Source organism: Columba livia, chromosome 3 (genome assembly GCF_036013475.1).
Source record: "Columba livia isolate bColLiv1 breed racing homer chromosome 3, bColLiv1.pat.W.v2, whole genome shotgun sequence".
NCBI lineage: Eukaryota > Metazoa > Chordata > Aves > Columbiformes > Columbidae > Columba > Columba livia.
The window spans coordinates 79999631-80013368 of NC_088604.1; the positions used below are offsets into that span (position 1 = coordinate 79999631).

At 33.8% G+C, this 13738-nt stretch overlaps 1 protein-coding gene across 8 annotated transcripts in view; it reads left to right on the plus strand.

The window, feature by feature from the left end:
- The window catches only part of RYR2 (ryanodine receptor 2), a 397519-nt gene that overhangs the window by 306652 nt on the left and 77129 nt on the right, over window positions 1-13738 (plus strand). For all 8 annotated transcript variants that reach the window (XM_065057819.1, XM_065057821.1, XM_065057823.1 and 5 more), the window contains 5 exons: window positions 1673-1722; window positions 6810-6870; window positions 8612-8850; window positions 11180-11261; window positions 12910-13040. In XM_065057819.1, coding sequence (XP_064913891.1) covers window positions 1673-1722; window positions 6810-6870; window positions 8612-8850; window positions 11180-11261; window positions 12910-13040 — 563 coding nt within the window. The remainder of the gene's footprint in view (window positions 1-1672; window positions 1723-6809; window positions 6871-8611; window positions 8851-11179; window positions 11262-12909; window positions 13041-13738) is intronic.

The window sequence follows — 13738 nt, forward strand, 5'->3', positions numbered from 1 at the left end:
TTCATTAAGATATGGAAGAGTATAAATTTGGGTATTGATAATGCAGTGACAGTATTAACAAGTGAAATAACCATGCCATGTTCAGCAAATATATGAAATCTAGGTCTGTTTTGTGGTTAGACATCTTCCTGAAATATGGTGGTGTTATATTCCATCTCTTCAGGATTCAACTTTTTGCATTTCTCATCTATTAGACCTTCTTACAAGTCCTGGTACTACCGCAGTTGTATAAAATTTGTTCTGGACATCAATCTAAGTACTGGCCATTTGGACGTTTTTATTTATTTATTTAACCTAAACTAATTACACTGGAGTAATAGATTCAGTCTGACTTTGTGAAAACATAGCATCTGCTGAATGCTACACTCAGTTGAATAACATATGTTAGAAAAAAAGATAGATTGTGAGCTATTTAATGTCTTCATTACAGTGGACATGGGATTTATATGATGCTAACATGCTTCTGTACAGCTTTTCTTGTTGGACTGGGTGAACCAGGATCCTCATGAAAGAATATAGAATGTATGTCTGCCTTAAGGAATAGAAAGTGCACAGAGATCCCTGAAACACCCACCAAGCAGATTCATTTCCAAAACAGAGCAGTTGCTGTTGCTATAGTGAATCACTGTGCACTAGCTAATCAGCGGGATTCAAGGGCACATTAACCTGGCTGTTCTGTTTCTGGACATAAATGTTTCCATTTGGCTTTACGCTCCTCTCTGTCAATGGAACACGATGTTCAGATCTCCTTCAGAAGCTGTGCAGACATGCTCATGGTGTCTTTTGTTTTTAAATGTGAGGCTGAAAACTAGCCTGTGTACCTAATAATTAAATAGCTTAATAAAATGACATGGTGGTGTTCATATCATTTTTAGCAGATGAGGGGTTTTGCAGCATAAAAAAAATGACATCAAAAATAGATGATGCTCTTGGAGGAAATTCTCATAGTGAACTGGATCATGAAGATTGAGCTAACCCCTCCTAAATCTGGAGGCCAGGTCAATTTGAGTAGGGCAGTATGCTCCAACTTCTGTGCATTAACACAAAACTTCATTCTTCACTGTTCTGAATGGGACACTGCTCATTGGCACAGGAAGTAATTCAAACATGTGAATGGAAAACAGGGTTCGTATCCATCTTTTGTTGTTTTTTAACCATGTAAGGGGCTATTTCTCATGTTAAGTGTGTTTAAAGGGCAGTGTATTTGAAAAGAAATTCTCACTGTGTTCAAGATGATATGATCCAAATTGGGCTAGTTAAAGATTTGCCATCAGACACTTCAATTAATCTGATTTCCTTACCTTTTGTTTTCAAATTGTCAGTGGTATCCTGAACAACACACTGGCCACATCTTAATTGTTAAAGCTTTGATGGTTATTACCTTGTGGGTTATCATATTGGACGCTTTTATATTAATTAGCTTTGCTTTTATTTTTTTTGTTTGTTTCTTTAATTATAATATGTGCTTATTTAACCATGTTTGTTAAAGATATGCACTTAAAAACTCTTTCTTTAGTACTCTGTCCCACATTCTGCTCAGATAATTGATTCTTTCTGCGTGACATCATGTTGCTTTTCCTGCTCATATATCAGCTGTTATTTTTTCTTTCTTCCCCCCACCTTATTATTTCCTTTTCCCTTCTCTTCTCTTTTATTTTTCTTTTGTCTTCAGCCTGTTCTGCAAACTTGGAGTTCTTGTCAGGCATAGGATTTCACTGTTTGGTAAGGAGACCCTTGACAAATATTAGCATGGCCATCACTTGGTTTTCTTTGCCATTTTTGCATTGTGTTACGTGCTGCTTTGTTGCATGCTGCATGGCTGAAATGCATGGTCTTCACAGACCAGTAATTGTTTAGGCTGGTAGATCACGGAATTTATTAGATAGAATAAAAAGATTCTGTAGTTAACAGTTTGTGGGCTTTTGTTCAGTTTTCTGTGTGTCTCAACTAATATCTGGACTTCTTTATCTTACCAAATAATTTTGCTGAGTTAATTATAATTACTAATTTGTCGTATTATTCTAAGTCATTTGGGAAAAATGGAGCATCAGAAATGTGCATTTGTGTTGGAAAGTCATTAAAGAAAATTTGTAGTGGGTTGAAATGCTTAGTTATGTTCTGTGGAATTCTGAAATATTCCCAGATGTGCTTGACTCCACATATGCATGTGTACTATCTTTCTGGTATTATCTGAATCTAGCAGGAGCTCGGTGTTTGTCTTATGCCATGTGAAAATCACTTAATTGAAGTAATTTTCAAGTCTGTATCAAGTGTCTACATTATATGCAATGTGTGGCACAGTTATATACTCTGCAATTTTTTGCTATGCCGTTATGATAGGTTAGTAGAAACACAACATCTTATGTGTATATAGCTTCTATGATGGATGCATTGCAAACTCCAGCATCCATGAACATACCTAATTGTGTAATTATCTAACGAATTAGAATGTTATTAAGATTACATGCATCTAACTCAATTACTACATATTTTGTTCAATTTGAAGGGAAGAAACTCGCTGCAGCAGTGTGGAGTTTAAAAAGCTTACATACCATTATGAAAACCATTAAACTGATAAGAAAGATTGGAAGTTATTTTAGGATATCACTTTTAAATATTTTTTTGGGATGAGCTGAGTTGATTTTCTTGTAAAGCCAAAAGATCATAGCAGAAATGGAGTTATTTCTGCAGCTGTGTGGCATTGTGTCAGCTTTTTCTGAAGGGTGGAATATGTCACAAATGTACACAGAAGTTCTGTGTTATACCCTAGTTTGTTTCTTCAAAGAATGAACTAGCTCAGGTATACTATTGAAATTTCGTAAATATTTTTTGTTATTGTGTGAATTTGTTTTTCTGCCCCTTTTTTTTTTTTTTTTTTTTTTTTTTTTTAAATGGGTAAGAGTTGAAGTTAAAAATCTTGAGTGAATGTATGTTTCTACACTACTAAAGAAAAGATCTTTTCCATCCCCAGTCTCAGCTTGCTTAGTTCCTGTTTGGCTGGGTTCAAGTGGTAGAAGGAGACAAGTCAGACGGGACCAAATGAGTATTCACTATGGCCACAATTTGGTTTTTCACTTTTGCTGAGGTGCAGTAGCTAACAGAATACAAAATCTTTATGCCAACACAGAAGTGTACTGTAATTTTTCCATGAGTTATGACAAGGTCAGCATAAGACTCTGGAGCACGGTCATTTCTTGTGGACCTACTAACTCAAGTCAAAATCACCTGACAGTTTGCGTTACCTTGGCAGTGAATTATGTCATGTTAGAAAAACTGAGTTGCACTTACTCTAGCAAAGACAATGACACTGTAGAAGCGGGGGGAATGCTCATGAGGACAGGGTCTGAGCACAGCTGGGGCCTAGAAAGTTATTTTTGTGCTTTAGGGGCATCTTGAATGAGCAAGTGTTGCTCTATAATAACCTTTCTTGATAGTGGGGAGTTTGCTATTACAAATATCAAAATGTTATATATTTTTGCTCCATAGGTGTTTTATAATATCATGAATTTGAATGGTACTTCTGAGGATACAGCTACATGTATGAAAGTCATTAGTAAAAGTTGTGTAGCTTAAGTTGAATATAGAAGTCTTGATAAAATGGGAAATTAAGCATGCATGTCTTCCAGAGTGAATTTAAACAGTTAATCTCATTTTATATGTGCCACTGAGATTATGGAATTGTAATTCAGCATGGAATTATTATTTTGTTTCAGTGAGAATGTAGATTTTGATCCTAATAACTTACTGTTTGAGAGCTGTAGCTGGGCATCAGTAAGACTGTATTGATTTACTTTTGTTATTATTAGTGGGCTGAATTTGAAACTTTTTAGTGAGTATTTTGGTGAAAATAGCTTTTGAATTTATATTTTCTCAACTGAAAAAAAACAAATTTATATGACTAGTTTGATTCACTTTTAATGTTGTTTAAATCTCCAGTAAGGCATTCTTTCTGTGTAAGTATGTAAGTATTAAAAAAAGAAAATCTTCATATTGGTAAGACAGACCCATGTAGTCTGAAACAAATTTAGCTAGGTGAGATATCAGGTAAGAAAGGCCTGGTTTTCCTCACTTCTTTTGGGGAACTTATGAACTCCTCTAATTAAGTTCTATAAAAAGAAACAGAAGGCTTTGTCTGCCTAATAACATCCTGGATTTATAAGCTTTTTTCCAGTGAGGCATCCTTGAATCAATATCCATAGTACTTTCGCGATACAGCAACAGTTCTTCCCTCCTGATATAATAATATGGCTTTCTAAAATATGTAGGACTGCACCTCAAATTACTAAAGAAACTCAGTTGTGCAGTTCTTGGGATCAACTGCATTTGTAATACATGCTGAATAGTGATCCAACCATCAAGCTGATATTTGGACTAGCTCCTGGAATACTTTTATCCTTAAAACCTCTTGAACTGATGTTGTTTAGTATTTTTGTGTGTCCAGCCTCTATTGTTTTGAGTTGTGTGAAGAGTTCCTTTAAGCAACAGATCTTGTTTCAGTTTTTATTGTATTGGATTGTACATTATCACCTGCCCCACTTTCATGATATAACAAAATTTTATATGGTGCACATTCATTTCTGTGTCAAGGCATTCTGTATCTAGTTTTCAGGCTTCTGAAAATGAAGAACATTTATAATTAAAAAAAAAAAAGAATGTTTTTAATTTAATGAATGTACATATCTACATTGTGAAATATTTGCAATAGAAATAAAACTAGTTTCATTAGAAAACCCTAATTTTAGGTTTCATAACTCAGTTTAAAAATGATGGTCTTCTGAAATTGACTTCTGACCTCCGATTAGAAGCAGACTGATTCTTGAAACGTTCAATTTTAAAAGATTTTTTAAGTTTTACATGTGCAATTTTAGGGTAATATATTTATTTTGAGGGGTTTTGTTCTAGAAACACAATGAAAACAACTAAATTCATGACACTGAATGAAAGCAAGACACAGAGTTTCCACTAATTCTAAACCTATCTTTCATAGAAAATTGCTCTTTCTAATACTTTGCAACCAGTCCTACCTGAAGGAGATATTCCAGGAAAGAAGGTTCATGATAATTTTGAAAGTCTGTTTTTCGTGTTACATGGATAAAACTGGACAAACTGTAGTATGTCAATCAGTTTAGACTCAAGGGGGCTGCATTTGACATGGTCACTGAATTCTGCTCTGATGTCCCGGCCTGTGGAACAACCCACACTGCAGTATCTGCTACAGGGATATGCCTAAAGCTTGTCTGGTTTACAGAATAACTAGATGAACCCCTTCCATCGGGGTGCAGCAAATGAAGTACCTGATTCCCAATAAATACATGGCTCTTGAAGTGTGTCTATGTGGTATGAATAGATTGCCAAGGTAAATTTTTAGGGAACTGGAGTGAGCGTCTCTACACTACACTGTAACGTTCAGTGTCTATGCGCCTGCATGACGAATGCTAAGATACTATGACAGTGTAATCCACAGTCTAAGTCTGGGTTGCTTTGGCCATGTCCCTCCATTCATGCTGTCATCCACAGGGTCCTGCACTCTCTTCTTCATCAGAACATTCATATCACCAGAGTGGTAAAATAGTAAGGAAAAAAAAAAAAAATAGGAGCTGACAACTTTGGGGTGATTTTTTGGGTAGGATTTTTTTAGACCACTTCAGCTTTCTCATCTGCTCCCTATATCATTGTGTGCCCACAAGTGCCAGTGCAAAGATAGTGGGGCTGCCTGGCTAGGGGCAGCCATGGAAGATGCCGTTTGGGTTTGTTTAGTTTATCGTGGATGAACACCACAACAATACCTCCTAATTCAATAGCATAGGACAACATAGTGCTACAGTAAGCCTCTCACTCCTTCCTTGCAATGTATCTTTTAAAATCTGTTTCATTGAAACAATTAATAATTTTAGTTGTATTTTTTGCCTATGTTTTCAAGTGAAATAACCACCAGTGAGAAAGTATAGTACACTGCATGCAGATGATGATATTTTCAGAAATCAGAAATCTATTTTATCTTCAACAATTTTTTTTGAGAGAAACTTGAAATACAGAGAGAAGCAAGAAAAAGTATTTTCATTTTTGCAGAGATTTACTTTATATATATATATATATTTTTTAAATAAATAGATCAAATAAGCTGTGTATCAAATTTTTATAGCTTAAATCTGTCTTGGATTTAAAAAGTGAACTTGGAGGTGGCTTGTACATGGCAACATCTTGGAATGTACATATGCTTATAAGCATGTTGTGTGTAAGTTTTCTGTTTATATACATAAGTGTAAAAAAAATAATTGATTCTGAGAGTTGCATATTATGTCAGAGACTGTTACTCATGTGGGCCGCACCTGATCCTGTAATAAATGGTTTCAGCCTATTGGCAATATGAGGGAGTTAACCTTTTTGATGACATTGTATATAAATGTTCTGTTCCTGCAATAGCAGTTTATGAAGATGGAAAGCTTTTATGTTACTGAGAGGGGGAAGACAAATTTTCAGATAAACTTAAATCAATTAAGCAAAATTTATAGAACTTAAAACTGGACAATACACTGTAGCTCTCATTAACCTCACGTTTAAGTGCTTCCATCTTGACTGCCTCAGCTATTTGATGAGATGCTTTACTGCCTCTAGTTACTGCATTTGTGTAAACAAGGCTAAGACAACAAACTGCATGTTTTTTAACTTGAATGTTAAAACTATGCAGAAGTTCAATTGCTGCTATGTCATTTCTTCTTTCATTAAAACCAGAAGTAACAATTAGTAGAGTATAGGTATGCTATACAGTATTGTCAGCTTAATTGGTGGATAATTTTTCTCCCTATTAGGGAATGATGCAACATCAATAGTCAACTGTCTTCACATACTGGGCCAGACCTTGGATGCAAGGTAATACTGAATATATTTTCTAAAGTCCAAAGAAAATAATTTAAGAAAATAATATGCAGTCAGGTTTGGGCTACATGGGTAATGCTACAGAACTTCAAAACTCAAGAAATTATAGTACTGAAAAGAATTCCCATTGCAAAGCAGGTTAATGACTAGTTAATTACTAGTTTGGAAGAACAGTATTTGTAGGTTACACTTTCAGCTTCAGTTTGGATTAATGGTGTTCAGGAACTGTTGGCTGTTAGTTCATCTGGTTTGAATCATGTGGTTGTTCCCAAACACAATAACGTTAGAAAAATTTTTATTCTTTTGCTTACTCTGTTTAGTAAAAGAAATCAGGAGTTAAATGTACATAGAGTGTGGTAAATCTGTCTCATAGATTGTCTTCATTGCAAAGGTAGTTGAGGTTCTAATTTGAACCAAAAAACCCCTTTACATGTAGTTCAGTGGTACTTTAAAGTAAAATTCACGTGTCTGAGCCATTGTGATGTTCATGGTTGAGACAGTCCTGAAATATTGGAGGGTAACGTGTTGCTTTTCAGGAACTATACAGTAAACTATCTGTGCTGACAGCTGACTCTTAGATCTTTGTAGTTTTGAAATAAAGCATGGTACAATAGTTACATATATATACATGATATATAACTACTTCCATGGTAATTTAAGGCAACTTTTTTGCTTTGTATTTACTCTCAAAGAATTGACTGGATTACATGCAGATTGCTCTTTTTCTCAGTATCTTTGCAGTGGCATAAATGAATAAATTTTAATTTCAGTTTGCTGTGGGGTAAGTTCATGATCATGGTCATCACTATGGCTCAGCTGTTGCATGGTAATCCTTTAGGTTATAGTGTCTTCATGTTTGGTGTTTGTTTGGTTTGGGTTATTTTGGTCATAAATTGACCAAATTGCCCATGCTCTATGCAATCACGCAGATGTAAAAACAGCTCCAGATGGGGATTCACGGAGGTTACATTAAATTTTGAAAATATTACCATTGAAACTGTATATATTCACTCTGTAAAACAAACAAACTGGATGATTATTCAATTTACAAAACAATTTCACCTGGATTTATTTCCCAAAAGCCTAAACGAATACTTTCCTTAAATAAAGAATCTCTGTAATTGAGCTAGTTAAAACAAATAAGGTAATAATTCTCCTGGGTTATATAATTACATAGTTATATATTAATATTTATTTATTTGGTTGGATTGGTTTGTTTTAAACTGATTTTGTTGCTTTTACTCATGCCTTCCTGATGCCCTTATTCTGGAGGCTGAAATATGACTGTCATGGTCAGGAAGACTTTCTGAGTTCTGTCTTGAGATAGTTCTTCTCTTCCTAGAGTCATAAATTCCAGATTTACTCATTGGTGGTTTTTTTTTTTTTTTGTTTTTGTTTTTTTTTTTTTTTTGTTTTGGTTTGTTTTTTTTTTTGTTGTTTTGTTTTGTTTTTTTTCTTTCCTCTGAAGGCAGATGAATCAATTTATAAATTTAAAAGGACTTCATTTTCTCAATGGGAAACCAGATAAAACATCCTTGCATTCTGCAGGATACCTATGTGTTTGTTTTAGTTTTTTTTTCATGGGTTGTTCAGCTATGAGAAGATTTTACGATATCAAAAGATGAGATTTTTCTTTAGATCTTTGTAATCTATTTCATACAAGTCAAGATTAGGATTTTATTCCATACTTGTCTAATAGAATATTGTTCTCATTCTTTTTACATGTTATATGCAGGACTGTGATGAAAACTGGTTTGGAATCTGTCAAGATGGCATTGAGAGCCTTTTTGGACAATGCTGCTGAGGATCTGGAAAAAACAATGGAAAATCTTAAGCAAGGCCAGTTTACACACAGCAGAAACCAGCCAAAGGGTGTTACACAAATCATTAATTATACCACAGTTGCTCTCCTGCCAGTGCTATCTTCATTATTTGAGCATATTGGACAGCACCAGTTTGGGGAAGATTTGATATGTATGTATTATTTAGAAGTGCCATGCCGCTAAAATATCTGTATTGTCATGTAGTAAACACTACTAGACTGGAGAATCACAAATCTTATGCCATTTTGACAAAATTGTCATAGATTTAATAACCTTGAACAATCTGCAGGATTTAGTGGACTTTGTGTAAATATTAAAGCAGATATGACTGTGATTAGGCAGTCAGAAGGCTTGATTTTGTGGGTAACTTTACCATAGTTACACTGTGACTTTCTCCTTGTGTGAAAAGTTACTTTGTGTAAGTTACTTCATCTTTGCTCTAAGTACAAATGAGTTTATACTATGAGAATGATTTTATTCCGTCATACATATACATGCACCTTGACTTACTTTCAGTTAGTGGGGAATCTGGTAGGTGCATCTTAGATCCTAAGGAAAAATGGAAGAAGCTCCTGAAGAATTCAGGCACCGAAGAAGGGAATATGTATAAGACTCTGTATATCGGATTTCTGTATAGTTTCTGATTATGGCAGATTCAGTGTCCTTTATTATACCAAACTCAGCCTCTGCAAGACAAAATTTTGCAGTCTGCAACACAAAATTATAGTTTCATTTATTTTGGGAACTCTGCAGGAATTCTGCTGTCCAGGCTGCACTGAAGGAAGTGATGCTGCTCTGTGTATCTAACTCAGTTGTAGAAATAACTGAGATGAGGACCTGGAAGAAAAGAATACCGAAATATATTTTTTTATATTTTTAGAATCTGGAAAAGTATTCTATAAATAGCATTAAGAGGACTCTTTTCGAAAATTTGGAGTTGTATTTATAGTTTTGCATGTAATGAGATATAAACATCCACTTTACAGAAAAAAATTAATGAGAAAAATTCAGGAGAATGTGACAGTATAGAAAAAACTTATGTGTGAGTTTCACATACATATCATAAACCACTTTTTCAGACAACCACATGTTCATGCCTTGTATAATTTTTGATCTCTGGTATTCTATTTTTGCAACTTAATAATTAGCCTTTGATACTTTATCACTGAAGCTGACATTCTTAACTGGCTATTCTGCATACATCACACTGGTGTAAAACATCCAATTTAGATTTCGTAAATGGAGAAAGAATAATTAATTAAAATTGCGCCTACTTATTTTGTCTAGAGCACAGTTGGAAAGGCTAATTTTTCTCACACACAACTACCCTTTCCGTCTTGATAAGAATAAGGTTATCTTATTTGTACTACTCTGACAAGCATGTTGACCTGGTGCTTCTACCTAAGACTATTACTACATGTACAGAGTACTTCATGGTGTGAACTTGTGCAAAGGTGGGTCAGTGTACCTGGGCTTACTCTTATGTAAAAATACGCAACTCCAAGGCGATCCAAACTAAAATGACTGTGTAGAAAGGGCCAGGCTATGTAGCTTTGCACTATCATCTTGTAGGCTCTCCCTGCCCATTAAGTCTTATCCTATTTTACTCTCAACACTTCATTGCATATTGAGGGAAGATATTAGCACTGTGGGAGACACTAGAAAAAAATAATATATGAAAACAATGAGGGTGTTGTCCTTCTTGATGGTACTTACACTGTTGTTACACTATTACTGCAGATTACTTTGCAAAAGCATTTTTTTCAAATCAAAGTTAACATTCTCACCTTTTTGTGCCTGGAACATTTGATAATTTCAAAATGTGCTTTGGTGAAGTGTTCATGAGGACTACAGGATTATTTTTTTAATCCTTCAGCAGTCTGAAATGCAAATTAAGTATATGATATTAACTGATACCTGTGTCGATTTTTTTTTAAATATAAACTGTGGTTAAAAGAATTATTTATCTGTTACTATCTTTTTGTAATGTATTTTATACAATGGTACCACATTTGTAAATCTATATATTACCTCATAATATATATTCCCTAATAATTTTTTTTTAAACTTTCAGTACATTGATTTACCATGAAACTTTTTTAAGTGCTACAGAAAAACTAGAGAAGATTCATTGAGTAATTTCTTTATAGCTACTAAATTAATAAATTCTCAGACTTTGTAGTTAGGTGTTACCCATAAAGACTTGGGATGATATTAATTTCAGAAAGGTAGTGCACTAGTGAAAGATGTTTACTGTCTTAGCTGGTAACTTGATATTGAAGTAAATGGAAGTTTTGAGTGAAAACTGTGGCACTCAGTGGTCAGAAGACGTTTTGTGTTTAGAGACTGATTTCTGTGGATTATGTTTGACAGCTTAATATTATTAATTCAGTTATTGTCAAAAGAAATGTATTTTAATTCTACAGAAATGTATTGCCAAGAAAAATCTCTTTTACCTATCATTTTCTTCTTTTTTTTAGTGGAAGATGTTCAGGTCTCCTGTTACAGAATATTGGCCAGCTTATATGCTCTGGGAACCAGCAAGAGTATCTATGTAGAGCGGTAAGAAGAAAAAGTGTTCCTCTGTTTTTAATATTCGTGCTCATATTTAGCTTCATGAATATGCAGTCCAGAAATGAATACAGGAAGAGATTGTTGTTGGAGAGGTATCTTGAGAGAAAAAAGGTGCTCAGATGTTAAGTGAAACGCAGCTGCATTTATTATAATACACTTAAAATGTTGTATTATATGTTTGTCAAAATATATTTCTTAATTCAAACAAGAATTAAAAATAAAATTATCTGACTTTACAATAAATATAACTTGATTTGAGGTTCAACTGGGGAACTGTAGAAAGATGTTGTTCAGTGATTTTTTTAATTGTTCCTTATATATTAATTGTGATGTATATTTCTTATTACCCTAAGCTTAATTTGTCGCTTATACAGCATTACTTCTTCTCTAGCTAAAATACCCAGGGGAATGAGGCCTTATTTTTTTTTTTTTTTTTGCTTTTTTTTTTTGTGCATCTGTGTATTTGTTATTTGTATTTGTTAACCTCCCTCCTTAATAAGGGATATAAAATTATTTTGGTTTAGTATTTGGCAAATAAATGATATGGGTTTTGTAGTTAAGATGAAATATATAAGTGTAAGTGATAATTTTTGTGTATGGTTGTCTACAACCAGTGTCGCAAGTATATTGAATGGATGTATGTTTTGCTTATGAAGACGTAATGAAAAGGAAAGAAAAAGAAGGAGCAAACAGGATAAGTAATAATGGGAATGAAGTTAGATTTTACAAAATCAAGTGTAATGTCTTAGATCTAGAAAGAATATAAATTCCTAAAATGAGATAAACAATAGACTGAAGATGTATCTTGATAAATCACAAGATCAGTTTGGAGGCTTTTTTTGTTTGTTTGTTTGTTTTAATGTGAGCTCACGGGACCTCCTGGATTTCTGTCATCTGTGTGGCTCAGTTTCAGCAGCTCAGGATTTCTCACATATCTAAGATCTGTTCTGATAAACTGAATTAGAAATCAGAAAGAATAGTTTTAAATGTCCCCTGAAGGATCCAAGTGAAGTGACAGGTGATCGTTTCTTCCTAGTGACCAGCTTTTCACAATTTTGACACATTTAAAGAAATTTGATTATCAAATAAATGTGGAAGAAATTAGAGCCATGTTTTTGTGCAAAACTTTGAGAGTTATTGATCAGTAGAAGTGATTTTCCACTCTCTGAATAATTTGACTTTCATGCTAGATCAAGGTCTGATTATTAGTATTTCTCAGAAAAATGAAATTATATCATTCAAATGAATGGTAGTTGTATTTGATTTCTTGGTCTATTCAGTAGCTTTTTCTTAATAGTGGAGATTATAATGTCAGTAAAGCTGAGAGGAAAGTAATAGAATAGAAGACATTATTATGATGACTTTGTGGTGTCTTTTCTGCATGTTCCTCATTTATTCTCAGCTAAGTAGGCCACCTTTGACATTTTACATCTTACATTTCATTCATATATTAGCAGAGGGTTGTTGAACTTAAATTTCTATTACCTGTTCTTGTGTTGATAATCCTGATAATGTAGTGGTTTATCTCTTTGAGACGAGCTCAGCTTTGAATAAAAATAAAGCTGGCATGCAAGTATCACAAGGTGTAGTCAGTCATCAAAATTGTGTATGCTTAACGATGTTTGTTAATTCACAGGCAACGATCAGCACTAGGAGAATGCTTGGCCGCTTTCTCAGGTGCCTTTCCTGTGGCTTTTTTGGAAACTCATTTGAACAAACATAATATCTACTCAATTTACAATACCAAGAATGCGAGAGACAGAGCAGGTATTTCCAGAAATTCACAGTTTCACTATAAATGCTGCTTGCCTTAATACGTGTACTTTTGCATAGATTTGATAGTACAAGCATTTTCTCGTAGTCTCTTGGTTGTATTTCTTTCCTAGGTTAATGAGCTAAGTCTGGTAAAAGCAATTATTTTGTGTTTCTAAAGACACCAATGTTTTCATTTTCAGATACTATTCTCAAAAGTCCAGTTTTGAATCTATTTATTGATTTATTGATTTTTATTATCTTACATATTAGATATTTGATGATAAAATTATATATTCTAATCACTAACTTTAGTTATTCAGTTTTCATATGCAATGTTGGATTCCTAAAACATACACACTTCAACTAAAGAAAAATACCTTTTCTTGTATTAAGTACATAATATACTCTTAGCAAGTAAATACACTGCAGAGTAGCATGTAAATTGCTTTTTCTTTGTTTGAAACAGAAGACAGCACAGATACAGATACATTCCGGTATCATTATAAACGTTTATTTTGTGTATACCATTTTTGTTCCATTCTGAAACTCTTGATATTTCTTAAGCTAAAACACAGTAGTTGAATAAGGTGATACACACTACTTGTTCCTGTTGCAAATGGAAGAGCAGTTACAGTAGAACTGGTCAAACTCTGTATATATGCTGAGTGTGAATTATATCACAGATATATATGGATGTCAGTGAATAAGAC